The following is a 16,829-nucleotide window of genomic DNA, read 5'->3' on the forward strand; positions in this document are numbered from 1 at the left end:
GTTTCGATCATGTAGAGATATGTGTATACATACAAATAATTACATAACACTGGCTCTAGCTTAAGAGAGACAGTGCATGGGACATGTGTATTGACGTTGTCAGCAGTTTAGAAAGGTATAGATTGAATGTGATGTATGTGGTTGATAAGTGTCTCCCCGGGGGCGACATAAGAGATATATTTCTATTACTTATGTAATTAACCATATCTATATCTACACATCTATCTATCTATCTATCTATCTATCTATCTATCTATCTATCTATCTATCTACCTATCTATCTATCTATCTATCTAAATTTATACATTACAAAATAAAAAAAGTAAACATACAAACATAAATTTACTCCAATATATCACAACAGTCGATACACTTTTTTTGTTAATATGTTTGGTTTATTTGATATGAGGATGAGTAATAGGGTGAGGATTATGTTTGAGGGTGGAATTTATTTTTCGCTTTACGTGCAGATATTAAATGGGAACAATTGTCGAAGGAACAAATATCATGGAACCAAATAATTCACACGGATACTGGTTTGTTAGCGTGGCTGCTCAAATTGCGATGCCAAAACTATAGTAGTAATATGGCAAAAAGTCTTCTTACCTCGACACAACTGCTATATCTTATGACCAAAAAAGAAAAGGAGTCTGATCGAGAGTATAATATCCAATACTGGTAATAGCTTGTGTGTGACATGCTGTGTTGCATTGGGCAGTTGTTGGGTGATTCTGTTTTTAATTTTCGTCTTATATTGAAAGTGACAAAATATCTGAATTTTGTGTTTGCTAAAGTCTATCGTTTACATTGACTGATTTATTCATGGATTCAATATTGAGGTGTCTCTTTGATGAGTATCCAAACACAATATAAAAAGTGAGTGACACAAAGAATATTATGCACTCAAACCCACAGAAGATATCTCTGGAGTGAGATATAGTCTAAGCTAAGTAGAATGTAATTTTACCAAATTTATACGTATTTTTTTTAGTCTTACGAATACAATAAATTCCCTTGATATGTATAAACCTTCTTTTTCTAGAAAAAAAAAAGGCTGCGACAAATCATGCATCTAAAATTATGCATAGAAGAAATGTTGCTTTTGCGTTTTGCTGATATTTGTTCCTCGTGCTATTAGAGAAAGGGAAATTATTCCCATATCATTCCTTAACTGTTGTAAACCGCACTTCCTTTTTTGTGCAAAATTACTTTTGAAAATGTGAGTTATGAAAAATTAAGAGCGTAGCAACAACCAGACTATTCAATTAAAGTAACATTCATATTATCATCCCTTCTTTTTCATCATCAGGAAATTGCGTTGTTCACTTCCCTTCATTTCTCTTTTTCACGTCTCTGCAGATTACGCGAAGACAGAAAATATTGACAATTGTCTGTCGAATTAATGGCTGCGCCATAGTGTATGCCACTGGGTTAAACAAGCTGTTTGTGTATGATATCCATCTCGCTTTATCACTGAAGCCAAAAGCATCGTTCATCTGTTTGTATACATGAGGAAACATCGTGTAGCAAATTACACTAAATGCAATGGGCAGCCACGTTATTGCAAACACCAATATGATAAAGGATAATGTTTTCAGGGCTTTGCGACCTTCTGCCGTTGACTGCCCTCGTACCACACCTTGAACTCTGTCATGCTTTCCACCAAAGGAACTGTCTGAAGTCGACATGCTTTCTCTTCCGCCTCCTCGAAGGTTCCCATGCTTACTGGCAGCGCTGCATTGGTTTCCGAAACTCCTAGCTCTTATGTTGTTCTCGGACTTTTCCTTCTTTCTGGTTAAAATGTCCGATGAGATACATCGTACTGAGCTTTTGCTTTCTTCGCTAACTCTATCACCTTCCATTGCTCGCTTTCTGAATGTATCCTTTTTGTGTGCGATGTTGGAATGCGTTTTTGTAACCCTAGCGTTTATTTCAACTAACACACGGATGTAAAGGATCAGTATCAGGGAAAAAGGCAAAGCGAATCGTATGCAAAATGTCAACAGGCTCAGAGCCACAGTTCTAGTAAAATTTGACCTTGGTAAACCGTTTGGAATCGTTTCACCGGTGGGATCGAGGAGGTACCAAACCACGTTGAAAAATAGCCAAAATACAAATGGAATAATCCATGTAAATGTATTGACCAATGCCGCTATGCGTTTGGTCCTCCCAGAATAGTGTTGAATGGGATGCAAGGTTGCTATATAACGGTCAATAGTGATCACCAACACACCTAAGACCGAAACACCAACGCAAGTGTTATGAACCGCAAGGAATATTACCCCTTTAACACTTCCAAACGGCCAACCATTATAAAGAATAGTCATAGAGCGAATTGGCATGACAACCGCACCAGCAAGCAAATCAGCAACAGTCATATTGATAATGTAGTAATTGGTGTATGTCCATAGTCGTTTTTGGCACGCGAACGTCACGAGAATTAAGGCGTTGGTTCCAACAGTTATGACTGCTAACCCAGAAGTGACTATGAACATCGGTCCTGCAACTAGTTTGTCGGTTTCAGTTCCTGCTAATCCACTGGAATTCATTCTGGGAAAGGGCGGCTTGAACAGCTCTGTCCCTCGGAATAGTGGTTTTGTTGATCGACTGGAAAGAAAACAATGGAATACAAAACAGTTTACATTGCAGAAAATAAACCATATGATAGTAAAGTACAATCTTCAGAGTGACTTTAGGTTTTTACAGTATCTTTAATTTTCACGAAAATGAAAATGTGTATGAAAATGTGGCAGTAATTATTCAAGTCAGTAGTTTATTTGAATATTTTTTACTTCATTGTTTTCATATTTTTGCTTTTACTTTATCAACTTCATCATGCCAATTATTTACCCATTAGAGACACCAACACGTTTCTTTATCGTATGGAATTTTAAACCCAACATAGCTCAGGAGAGTTTCACGTTTTTTTTTCACCTTCAGTTTATTTCTCCACTTGTAAAAATGAACAAAAAAAGACAAATCAACAACGCGTACATCAAAATGAAATAAGAGTACTCAGTAGAGTCAGACGTGATGCGTGTATACACGAACATAATGTATATCATATCATATCTTATACAATGGAGGAGACCGTTATCATGTGCAGCTTGCTTGACTGGGATAACGGACTCTGGGCATGTTCGTTAGCCTGAAGAGACAGTGAACCGACAGGCTATCTCAAAGAAATGTGGATTCATAAAAATTTTGTACTTTACTTGATATGAATGTTCTAGAAACCAGTCTGAAGATATATGACGTATTTCCCAGACAAGTTAGAAATAAATATAATGGAATGCATTTAACGTGAACATACGCAGCAATCAGAAGTGCTAGATATGTTATAGATATATTACTTTTCATTTGGCCAATTATTTCTGTTCGTTTCTGTTTTAAAGAGTTCGTTTCTGTTTCAAAGAGTTTTTTCTCGATGAACCCCCTTCTGCTCCTGAGCCCTTTCATCAAAAAAGCTCATGGATTCCCCCCAAGAATAGAGTTCCCTCCCTGGAAACGTACATCGAAGCTGTCTCATCTCAAGTCCACTCCGCAGATACCCTCGACATTGCATCACATGACAATCTCCCAAAGGAAGAGCGCCAGGCTCTCTCATCTCTCAAAAACAGGTCGGACATCATCATCAAGCCCGCAGACAAAGGATCAGCTGTTGTAGTAATGGACCGCCAGCAGTACATCGATGAAGCCATGAAACATCTCCGCAATCCTTCCCACTACACACTTCTTGACTTTGATCCCACAGATAATTTCTCCCAACAGATCCAGTCGACACTCGATGACATGAAGGAACATGAACACCTCACCAAGAAGGCTCACAAATTTCTCTCCCCCGTTAATGCCAAACCTGCCCGATTTTATCTCCTCCCCAAGATCCACAAACCTGGCAATCCTGGTCGTCCCATCCTCTCTGGAAATGGTTCCCCAACAGAGAACATTTCCCTCTTTGTTGATCACCACATTAAACCTCTTGTCTCACTCGCACCCTCCTACATTCATGACACACCAGACTTTCTCAGGAAGCTCGATGACATCAAGGACCAGATACCCGAGACAGCAATCATCGGTACTTTCGACGTCTCCTCTCTCTACACCAATATTCCCCATGATGAAGGTATTCTAGCCTCCTGTGAGGCTTTGACATGCAGCGGCCATTCCAACCCCCCCATATCTGACATCAAATCCCTCATGTCACATGTACTGACGAAAAACAACTTCACATTCATGGACAAGCACTACCTACAGGTATCTGGCACAGCAATGGGTACCCGGATGGCTCCTTCCTTCGCCTGTCTCTTCATGACCAAGCTAGAGCAGCAGATGTTAGATTCAGCGCCCTGTCGTCCATGGATTTGGTGGCGCTACATCGATGACGTTTTCTTCATCTGGACCAGGGAGGAAGAAAGCCTCCATACTTTCATTGACCACATCAATTCTTTCCACAGAACCATCAAATTCACTTCCGACTTCTCCCAAGAAGAGACCAACTTCCTCGATGTCACCGTTAGAAAGGAGTCTAACCATGTCACCACCACTCTCTACACTAAACCCACAGACACCCATCAGTACCTTCACTCAGCCAGCTGCCATCCCCGCCACTGCAAAACCAGTATCCCTTACAGTCAAGCCCTCAGACTTCGCCGTATCTGCTCTGAGGATTCTGAGTTTTCTTTCCATGCCAGGAACCTGAAGAGACATCTCGCAGCCAGGGGCTACGGTACCAGGAGAGTTCAACAAGCCATCAACAAAGTTCGTTCTCTCCCCAGATCTGAAGTTCTCAAACCGAAAACCAACAAGCAGGACACCACTGACAGAATACCACTCGTGACCACTTTCCATCCCAATCTACCCTCTCTCCACAATATCCTTCGTGATAATCACCATATCCTTCACACCTCTGATCGTCTCTCCCAGGCCGTCCCAGATACTCCCATCCTGGCGTACCGGCGCCCCCACAACCTCAAGGATCTCATCGTCCGTGCTGAAGTACCCTCCCTCACTGACAATTCTTCTCCTTTACAGCATGGCACATTCAAATGTTCAGCCAGCAGGTGCATCATTTGTAGCATACACATCCATGAGAGTGACTCTTTCACCAGCAACTCTACCGGCCTCTCTCACCACACAAAGGGAAACATCACTTGTACCACCACTAATGTCGTGTATCTCATCACTTGCAGAATTTGTAGAATCCAGTATGTTGGGGAAACCAAGACAACACTCAAAAGACGCTTCTACGGACATAGATCTACTGTCAACACAGCCAAGCTCGACACTCCAGTGGGCCACCATTTCAATCTACCCGATCATTCCATCACTGATATGACTCTACAGGGCATTGAATCTTTAGGCACTCGTCCAGACACAGTCAGAACCAGCAGAGAGAAGCTCTGGATGAGACGACTTCACACCATCCAACCCCATGGCCTCAACATCCAGGAGGGAAATGACTAACCACCTCTTATTTCTCTAAAATATATATATATATATATATATATATATATATATTTTTTTTTTTTTTTTTCAATTTTTCAATTTCATTTTGTTCTTTCTTTGTGCCTTTTTCCATTTGCAGACCCTTTTTTCCCCAATTGATTCCTTCCTCTAGTCCGAGTCTCTTTTATACAGCCTTTTCTACCTATACACACACACACACACCCGGTTTTGTTTGTTTACACATACTTGTGCTTATCTTGCCTTGCCTGCTTTTTGTGTACTTACAATGTATACAGTTTTCTCTCCCCCAGTTTTTCATATGTGCTTTATTTTATTTCTTTTATCAATATTCTTTTCATTACTGTTATTTCATTGTCATTATTATTACTGTGTGTGTATATGTATACACTTTGATATGTTTGATTTCTTCCCCTTGTTGCCTCCTCCTGGTACACCTTTCAGGGCTCACTGTTTGCTCAGCCCCCCCCCTCCCTTCCTCTTGCTGTTGCTTTTTTCACTCTTTCCCTTTCTTTATCCCTCTGGTGTTCCCTATCTTCTTTGATGTTGCCTCCCTATTCATCCTTTTCCTTCATTGGTTGCCTCCTTGATCCTCATGATCATCACTGACCCCCTCTGCCTTTTGTCTGTCCCCTCTCCTCTGCCTATTGTCTGTCCACCCTCCTGCTTTAATCCCCCTCCTTTTACCTGTTGGGCTCCTTGCCCATGACCTCCCTCTCCTTTGTTTCTTTGTTCTGTGTACCCAGCTTGTCCCTGTCTGTTCTTGTTGTGTAAGTCCTTATATGTGATTGCTTTCCCTGCATGTTTGTCATTTTGCCTCTGACGAAGATTCTGCTAGGATCGAAAGCTCAGGCCCCTTTTGACTCCATTTTACTCCATTGGCTCGCCCTTATTGGATAAGCAGTTTTCAGCAGCTTTTTTTGCTACATCGTTTCTGTTTTACATATAGATCATAATTCCACAAGCTTCACATTTCTTCTTTCTTACAAAGGAATTAATGACTTGCAAAACTCACGCATATCGATTGTTAATGGAACATCACTTGACATAAGTATCAAGCAACTTTCGTACTTTTTTGATATTTTTTTTTTCCTTGAGTACAGTGTAGCACAATATAACTTGATTTGTCCAACTTGTCTAGGGCATTATGTTTTTTTTTTTTTTTTTCATGCCAGCCGTGTGATATAATTCTGAATAGATATTAACACCAGCGTCCTGCAGATTTTTCCGAGATACTGCCCTGCGAAATGCCGACAACTGGCGACCAAAACTGCAAACAAGAATCAAGAGGCAAGTATTAACATCCACCTTAAACTATAAGTCACCCTCTATCTAACGTCGAGCAAGCTCTAAGAAAAATAGGTTTAACTTCGCACATTTACGTGAACCACAATTGTAGCACATTTACTAGTTCAGTTTTGCATCTTTCAGACCAGTGAGCACCTTTAAAAGGTGCAACTTTGAGCATCTTAAAGGCCGTGTCACACCTTTCCGGGCAAGCTAATCGGGCTTGTTGCGAGGAGGGATTTTCCAGCACGCAGGAGAATTTCCCCGGGCGGACAAGAATGTTTGCGAGTATCACACTTGTGTCTTACCTACCAGACGCGTGCTACTTATCTTCTACTTGCGTGTATTCCGTGTGACCTGCATGAGAGCTTTGAAACCGATCCGTTTTCTGTTACGCGCGACTTACAGGTACTGAGAAGTACCTGCGTTGTTGGAGTTGCCTGAGAGGTGCTGCCGGTAAGGGTCTCTTACTGGTGTTCTGCGTGTACCTCTGCGAGCGAACCCCCACGACTCACTCAGAAAAAGTTTTGAGCATGCTCAAGGCCTTGTAATACCGTATCTGGGGAAGTTTAGCGGCTTGACTAGTGGGGAAACAAATTTGCTACCCGGAGCTCTCCGCAGTTGATCCGCATGCACCTGACAGTACCTAGCGCGTATCTCGCCTGTAGTTGCCAGGAGGTGCGCACGCAAGTCCCAGTTAACCGCAGCCAAGTTTTGAGCATGACCAAAACTTTTGCCGGGTGAGTCGCGAGGATGCCCGGAGAGGTCCACGCAGAACGCCAGTAGGAGGCCCTTAGCGGCAGCACCTCGCAGGCAACTCCAACGCAGGTACTTCGCAGTCCCTGTATGCAGCCAAGATAACAACATTCTGTGGGACTTCTGCCATTCCTTCAGAGGAATTCCTTCACTAAGTTGTCAGCACCTACGCGACTGGTACACAGGTCACACAGTATACCCGCAGGTAGAATTTAAGTAGAACTCGTCCAGCAAGTAAGACACATGCTCTGACTCGCCCAAATCCTTGTCCGTCCTCAGAAATTGTCCGGTATGCTGGAAAATCCACACACAGACAGCAAGCCCGCCTAGCATGCCCGGAAAGGTGTGACAGGGCCTGTAAACATGGTTGCAGGTAAAAAGATTTGCATGTGCACATCTGGGCGACTACGAATGAGATACGTGCTAAGTACTGTCATGTGCGGGTCATCTACGGGGACCTCCGGGTAGTAAAAACAAAATTGCTCGTCACAAGGCTTGCCCGGAAAGGTGTGACACGGCCTTTAAAGGTGCAACTTTCTACAATTCTGGTCTGAAAGGTGTTTCGATTGTGCCACAGGTAAAAGTCCAAAGTCAAAATTATTTTTCCTAGAGGGTACATCCTACCTAAGAAAATAGAGAATACCTTAGAGAATACGAAAGTTGAGGTAACAACATTACTCCAAGACTTGATTGTGCCCGATATCTTTAAAACTAACATATAGCTATTCTGAGCATTCGTCTTCCAAATGGCCTGAGATCTCAGCCCTCCTCAGCGGACTTTGAAACTGAAACTATTTGAAGGACATCAGCATCCGGGCGAGAGACAAAACAGAAAATCGGCGATTCCGAATATTAGGATAAACCTTCCTCAGATGAATATTCAATCATCCAGATTACTTGCCAACATTAAAGACATTGACATCCGATAGAACTCTTTAAGCCAATTTCAGCTTTAAGATCCTTCCCGATGAGTGTGTTGAATCGGTTGTTAAAACTTACCGCGCCTTTTTGCACGGACTTCTCAAATTCAAAAAGTCAATGAGCCTGAATAGAGGAGAACTCGTAGTGAGTTACCATCTCTCGGGGATGTAAGTTCCAAGACGACGAGGTGACCCTTTCCTTTGAGGCTAGTTTTCTTATCTTTATCGGTCAAATATCTGTGCAGAGTGTTCTCCCGGCGCATGCGCGGGAGCATATTGAAGCCCTTTCACTTGTCGTTTCTATTCTGCCGTTGACGGGGAGATAACGAGGATTTTTTTCCTTATCATTAATCAAGCGGTGAGGGATAGAACCACAAAGGAGAAAGAGAAGAAGTGCAGACAGAAAATGATTTCTTGAGAATATACCACTTATACACCAATGACTAGCTCACGACTAAAGAAGGTATATTACCGTGTATTTTTTTTTTTCGTAATTGGTTGTTATAATGGAGGCAGTGGTGCCCTTCATAAATGGTCGAGAAAGAATGAGCTGCAAATCATATTATTGCAGCTGCTGCTTTCTATGAACACTATTTCTGTTTGAAAGGCTTTTTCATGAGGAGGTGATATTCCTTTGGATGACGTATAAGAGCCCTCATTGGGTAATGAAAGACGCTTTATATAAAATAAAAAAACCCTCATTGTTGCTTTTGATTCGTTTGTAGGTATATATACATATAATATTCATGTTTATTGTCTATGTTGTGTATATGAATATCCTGTTTATGATAGGAAATCCGTACAGTTTAAAAATCCAAAATACAACAATTGGGTCACGTGTAACTAAGCACAACTGCAACATATAATAGTGACATTTAAATTTTTAGTAGGTACATACTGAGGTTGAAATCTAGAATTCATTCTATTCCCCCCCCCCAAAAAAAGAACAACAGGAAATTTATTTTCATTTGATATTTTTGCAACTAATAACCTGGCAGAGAAAGATCACGAGGAGGAAGTAGCATACCCCTTCTTATTACGTATTACGTGAGATCATTACACCCATTTGTTATGATCCTTAAAAATGTATTTCCTGAGACTAACTACATTAAATCAAACATTCTAATAATCTAGAAATAAAGCTAACTTTTAAGATATCTATCTACTCATTATCATTGTTATGTCCCTTTCATTACGTTTTTTTTTTTTGTCATACTCTGTATTTTACGTCACATATGAGAATAAAGACACGACATGAAATTGTAATTCCAAGTAAAGATCATTGGGGCTTAAGTGGCCTGCGGAAAAAAAAAACCCACACCCCCCCCCCCAAAAAAAAAAACCCGATATATTTATACAACACAATCGATACATTCAGCACCTACTTAGATACATCTTTTTACAAAAATATCATAAAATTGTTCATCAAAGTTACGTAAGACCCAATGTTTAAAAGGACCACTTTGTTTTGCTTTGTTCTATAATATCGTAGGCCCTAACCATTTCAAAACTTGTTATCAGCAAGTAAATACGTAATTCCTCTCAGAATTATATGCTCTTTAAAATTTCATATGAGTGGTTTATAATCATCCCACAAAAAGTAACAACCTGAATTCCATTATAAAAGAAAACTGTACCATCCTTTTCAATCTGAGCTATTCGGATAGGGAAAATGAGGATGACGAATTGAATATTTTATCAGGAGGAAAACTCCATCTATGATTTTTTTCTTTTGAATGAATCAAAAGTGATAATGATTTGCATTGCCATCAGACATGTCAGAGTTTGTCTTTTTTTTTAATAGTCTTTTCCCAGTAATGACCAGTTCCTGGTTGGTGCTGGTCAGAGTCTTAACTATGCCCATGCCATCAGTCCTTTTTCAGTCCTCTCAGAGAGCAAAGAATCGCACTGCGTAGGCAATATGATCAGAATTTGGTAGTAATAGAGCGCGTCTTCTTGCTATTGACTATGCATTAACTGATGCAGCCAGTAGATCATGTTGTAAAGAAGAGGAAGTAGAAGAAGAAGAAGAAGAAAAAGAAAACCAAAGAATTTCAAACCAACTAAAGGCAATAACCTAGCTTAAGCTACCTATCATGAATTGATTTTAATTAATATAAATATTATCTCATTGATCTATTAACGTAGAAAGAAAAAAAAGGAATCATATATATATATATATACATTAATTATATAAAACTTATATATGTAATTTATATAAGATATATAACGATATTTTTTTTAATTTCAGTAGTCCGAATGGGCCAATATGATGATCTTTGACTCTGAAATTTCTAACGGAAAATATAAAAATCATTAGTTGAAGTTTAATTTGGTCAATCGGGACACCTAAAGGTAACCTTTTAAGAAATTTGGTTCCCAACATCAATTTTTAGTGGCCTCGGGTCAACGGGTCAACACTTATGTCGAGCTCTGTATATTCCCACCCTTTTATAAATTGTTATCGTGAAATGTGTATGTAAAATTTTTGCTCATTTGCAATTTGTCTATATATACAATACCTTAATATTTGATTCTATGTTCCATATTTCCATTCTGGTGACACAGCATTTGATCCTGTGACAATTGCTCCGGTCTCATATTCTTTTAGGACTTAGGGTTAGGGTTGTGATAGGGTTTTACTTTTAATGACTAGACTTATAGGGTAAGGGTTATGTTTGTGGGTAGAATTTATGTTTGGCTAAGCGTGCAGATAATTTATTAGAACAATGTCGTAGGAGCAAATGTCGTGGAACCTTCTATCGTTTTACATCTCCGTTTATGTTTATTTCCTTTATCTATTGACTTTTTTATTTATTTATTTATCTATTTATTCATTTATTTATCTATTTATTCATTTATTTATTCATTTATTTATTTACTCATTTATTTATTCATTCATCTTTTATTGGTTCATACGTCATCCGTTTGGCTGTTTGTACGGACAAATAAAATGGTGATGAGCAAAACATGGATTTCAAAAGCTTTTAAAACTCTAGATTCCTGCGACATCTTATCTCATCATTATCACAACGCTCAAAAGATGACAATAGCCAACGGTACATGCTAATAATCATTATGGTATCAGCATTTTCCAAGTACATACAGGCATGTACATGTTTGTGTGTGTGTGTGTGTGTGTGTGTGTGTGTGTGTGTGTGTGTGTCGGGGGGGGGGATGGGTGTTACATTATTTCATATTTATGACCCATCATCACGTTAACGGAACAGGTGGCAAATAACCTGGCTGAAAATATGTTGAGTTGTTATTAAACAATCAAACGTTTCATTATTTCACTGCACTACAACATTTCAAAATCTGACTATGATGGAAGTACAAGATGACAGTGTTGTTGTGTTGCATCGGATTGTTATCCCGTGTTTGAATGCCTTGTCTAACTATTTTAATAAAGCAAAATAAAGATACTGTCCTCATTATTTCTCTTACTCTATATCAATTCTGATCGTAATGACCATTTGCAACCCATTTGGTGCCAGGCTATAATGTCAGATAACGATCAATGAAATTATAGAATTAGGTAACTATCATAGATTAAGTAAACTCAACTGGTGATATTGATATGGAAAACCCTGATACCACGAATTTCGTGTGATTATATAAGGAGCATTTGAAGGATTCAGATAATTCACCGTCACGTAAAATATCTCAAATAAGAGAATGTTTTTTTCACCGTTATCGTCAATAAGCAAAGTGAGGTAGTTCTTTTAGTTTTTTTTTTTGTTGCTGTTGCAGTGTTGAAGAATTGCAGAGTTTGTTTGTGTGTATCAAGAGTGCTGATATTGATCATGATAACCTTCCTATCTCATGGCCGTCCACATCTTAAATTCGATGTTGATTTCCTCTTTTGCAAGTGCTTGAATACGAAATCATCGTTTTTCATGAACGTCAGGAAAGGTTAGAAGTGAAAGCAGCGAAGATGGTTCATACTCTGTATTCTGTGTGTGACGTCTTTCAAGTTATTAAAAAAACAGAACTTTACTCCATTCGATCTCTATGCAAGAATGATCATTTGAATGTGTCATGAATAGACTTAAGTCAGTCTTTTTATCATCGAAGTTTTCTGACATTATTGCAAATTTCTTTGCAAATTTCCTTTCGTCGATCTTTTCGATCGAAGAAGTTTTCGCTCAAGGTTTTTCAAGGCACCATCTTACCCTTTTTGTTATTCCCGTTGAAAGAATGCATTTACTGCGAAAAAAAAAAATCGATCGCAATGTAAACGTAAGTAAAATCCTTCCTTCACATCTATCATTTTTATTACATTGTATACTTACAAAAGAGCAGGAGCAGCGGCAGCTATCGATTTAAATGCAGCTTATTCATTCTGACAATAAAGCGCATACAGTTTCCGCGACTGCATGGCGCAAAGTAACTTCATGTGGAGTGTTTTTAAATGGACGTCTCTTTTTCTTTTCAAAAAGTGCTTCTTTTCAAAGAGCGCTAAATGTTGGATGATAAGTAGCTTGCACAATCTAATATGTGTCTTTGAACTTATTTTTTTTTTTTTAATCAAAGTCGTCTATTAAACGCAGGAATCTTCTCTGTTTGTCGAACGTATTTGTTCCCTTGAGAGATGTTCATTATGACATATTTGTAAAAGCATACTCTTGGTTTTGGGTTTTTTTGAGCGTGTGCGTGTGTGTGTGTGTGTGTGTGTGTGTGTGCGTGTGCTTGTTTGTGTGTGTGTGTATGATTGTGTGTGTGTTCTACACTCTGCCAGCTGAAGGGATCTAGCTACAAAGTTATTATAATGGTGATGATAATGATAATATGATTTGTAGTACCATTACTATTACTTTTGATATTGTAACATTACTACTAATATCATTGCTACTACTACTTTTACTACTTCTAATGATGATAATGATACCAACAATTTCGTTTTTGAAAGGATCTATGCCATGCAACTAATCATTGACAGATATTCATTTATATCCCGATCATCACCAATGATGTCAATAGATTATCTGTCTCTATAACTACTTTCTTGCCAGATGGAGCCAAATATTCCGAAGAAAAAAAGTGTAATAAGATATAGGGCCTACGGGGCATATTTATGTATTCTTTGTGCCACATAAGGAATGATGACGTACCGTAATATTAACACAAGTCAAAATGTATTTGGTATAGGGTCTCTAGTGTTTAAGTCCGCTTCTCGTCCAAACTGCCCGGCAGCATCATAACTCCAGTATTTTCAGGTACTCTTTTTTTTACACCTGGATCGAGAGGGACGTCATGGAAAGCTAATTTGGGATGGGAATATGAGATGAATCAGATAACGGGAACTTTCCTAACTTTTATTCCAACCAATGCGACTGCGTTAGAAAGGACAATGGACAAAACAAAAACAACCAAAATGACATTTGATCATCTGAAAAAAAAAAATGTCTTGACCTATGGACAAGAATATCCAGCGTGTTGTGGCTGACTAGTTAAAGAGTGCTTGTAAGCTTTCAATTGTGTACATATTGCTTTTCTTCAGAGAAACAAGTGTTCCACCTTTTTCATCAGGAAATGTTTAAGGGGGCTGCAGTAGTCGGTAAGCAAAGTAGGCCCAAATTTCAAATCAGCTCCACATTTCCCCTTCATATAATTATAGATATGTAGAGATGAATTCTTTATTTCTTTTATTTTTGTTTCATAATCGGAAATAAAACAAAACGATGAAGTGTGAGTTTTCTTCACTTTGTCTTCCGCTAGAAATGAAATTTATAAGGTCGCAACTGCTGATCGTCTTGTATAATATAACAAACATTACGGAAAATGAACCTGTCATTTATCCGTGTTTACAGTCAGCTGATTCAAGTAGGTCTTAGATGTATTACTAGCATTTGAACTACTCGATGACGTATATGTTTGGTGTTTCTAGCATTAAATCTATAAACAAGTAAAATGACACACTATACATTTCATTCAGAAGCCATGTCCAGAGTTTTTAGAAATGACATACATCTTAATGTATTCTGTTGAGATATATTGCTATTTTACTAATACACACTGAGCTTTCAATTCAATTCAATTCAATTCAATTCAATTCAATTCAATTCAATTCAATTCAATTCAATTCAATTCAATTCAATTCAATTCAATTCAAAATTTATTTCATTTCTCGACAAAACATATAAGTTACACGTCTTTTGACAACAGAGAATAAGGTAAACAGAACATTATGTATCGAAGAGAATGTAAAACAATTGAGGAGGACCTTATAGTAATTATACATTGTAGTAAAAAAAAAACCAGAAGTGATCGAAATAAAGTACATGTATAACTTTGCTTAAAGTGCGAAAAGTGCGAAAGCTTTACAAGGGACCTCCATCTCTGAGTTCATTGTGTTTAATTTGTAGATATTAAAGATAGTAAAACGCATATCTTCAGCTGAGAACCAGAAGGGCACTATCGCGTTCTAAGATCTGAGCTTAGACAAAAATGAAACGACGAATTTTGATGAAAATTAATAGAAAGGTTATTTATGATAAAAAGTGGGTAGATTGTTACATTATTACAAATATAGGGTAAGATAGTGCCCTTTTGATTTAAGTTTTTAACACCTGAAGAAACTGAAAATGATTTAGAATTGGCTACTTAATTTAGAGAGATCGAACTCTACTTCATGATTCCAATAACTCAATATCCCCTAACTTGCGATAAAGCCATTTCCGTTCTCAGCTAAAGATGTTATGTAGGCCTACTTTTATTCAACATCCTACAACTTTACTATCTTGAAACATCAAATCTTGATTTACGTAGTCAAAGTTGGTCTGAGATTGTGGGGCTGTGACAGGTGAAGCATTGATTTTAACTAAAGTTGCGTGAGATACCTCAGGATGTTGGCCTAGCATGTCATGGCATGTAGAAGTCTGTTTGTAAGAATGTTGGATGTCGGATATCGGGATCACTTCAACAATCCATCGAAATCTGGTAAGTAAAATATAAAAAAAAAGATGGAGGGAGAGTGTACCAAAATTAGTTCTGACTGACAAAATGTATCATAGTAGAAGGGTCTTTACATCTTTAGCTGCGATTCTACCATTTGAGATGGTAACACCCCCTTCTGCATTGCGTAATGTTGATTTTTTTTTTAATACGTATGTCCTTGCTCGAACCATGTTAAGTACCATAACGGAAAGTGACATGAATCGATAGAAGGTCGTCTGCTCTGGTTACGTAAATGATGTATTCACAAGTAGAAACAAGCGCACCACGAGAGTATTCATTTTACGGGCCATCACTACGTGAAGTTAATTCGTTTCCAAGCTTGTTGGGTTGATGCACTGGAAGTCACATGAGTCATGTGTGAAGTCTGTGGTGAATTCCCACATATCAGAGCTATAACTCAACGGATAAAGCCATCGATGTTACACGGTATTTGGTAGAATTTAGTACAAATTACAGTGGTTTGAAATGCAATCAGTTACAATTAATATATCGGAATAATAGAGTCCCTTGGGATTTTCTGGGATTTCTGTTTAATGCGATAGCTTTTAGCGATAAGCATGAAATTATACTTTCATCCGTGTTAACACCGTTTTTCCTGGCAGTCTCTCCCCCACCAGGACATAGATAATAAATATCCTATTAGTGCAAGTCTCCATCTGTTATCACTGTCTAAGTGGCACCTTGTTAAATCGCCAAAAACGTTACCAACCGTTAGCTGCTTGTGGCTCTTGCGCACGCAAAATCCGCAAATGTCTAAAGCAAACGAACACACGAATCAAGACATAAATTTGTCGATCTGCGTATGCTTTGTGCTCCGAGCAGCCGCCTATCGTAGACAGATATAAGCCAATGGCCACGGGGAGCGGAAGGACATGGGCGCGATTCGTCTACTTGAGTATCTCCTGCTCCGGGGAATTTTACTGCTATTAGACGGAGGCAGAGCCGACAATTACACAGGTGAGTCGATAAGAGAAGATGGGTCAGCGTCCCGTTGATTTTGAGTGAGGCGTGTTCTAAAGATTAAACTCCAGAAGAAGACAGCTCTTGAATAAATTATGTCATCCGAAATTTGGGTGATGATAATTTGTTTGTTATACATATCCAGCATGTAGTCTGTGTGTCAAGAGAGAAACATGTATTGCTCTGTCGTTCGATCAGGGCATACCAAGCATTATCCATAACCGGCTTTAAAAACACGTGCCTCTACGTACCAATAATCTGAACATGCAAATTTCTGTAAATTCATGTTAATCCGCATGTATTCAATGTCTTCCAAAGTCTTTTAACGCTTTTACCATTTTACCCTGAAATAACCAAGATTTGACACATACCACGCCTTAGCATTCAGAAAAGAACGTGTGCGGAGAAATGCATAATTTTGCATTCTGCATTGTGTTCATCGTCATGGCAGTAGGCTTGGTTTACACAATAATCCAGAGCCTC

At 38.7% G+C, this 16,829-nt stretch overlaps 1 protein-coding gene and 1 pseudogene across 1 annotated transcript; one reads left to right on the top strand and one right to left on the bottom strand.

Annotated features, from left to right (window-relative positions):
- Positions 1–1,322: 1,322 nt before the first annotated feature.
- LOC140229577 (alpha-1D adrenergic receptor-like) lies at positions 1,323–2,549 on the bottom strand. The gene has a single exon (XM_072309823.1). The coding sequence runs from the start codon at positions 2,547–2,549 to the stop codon at positions 1,323–1,325; it is 1,227 nt and encodes a 408-aa protein (XP_072165924.1).
- A 1,008-nt stretch (positions 2,550–3,557) lies between these two features.
- On the top strand, positions 3,558–4,744 carry LOC140229450 (uncharacterized; annotated as a pseudogene).
- Positions 4,745–16,829: the final 12,085 nt, after the last annotated feature.

The sequence above is a fragment of the Diadema setosum genome, chromosome 6 (genome assembly GCF_964275005.1).
Source record: "Diadema setosum chromosome 6, eeDiaSeto1, whole genome shotgun sequence".
NCBI lineage: Eukaryota > Metazoa > Echinodermata > Echinoidea > Diadematoida > Diadematidae > Diadema > Diadema setosum.

Excerpts from the sequence above, each read along its gene's own strand:
- LOC140229577 (XM_072309823.1), bottom strand. The coding sequence starts at position 2,549 with ATGAATTCCAGTGGATTAGCAGGAACTGAAACCGACAAACTAGTTGCA.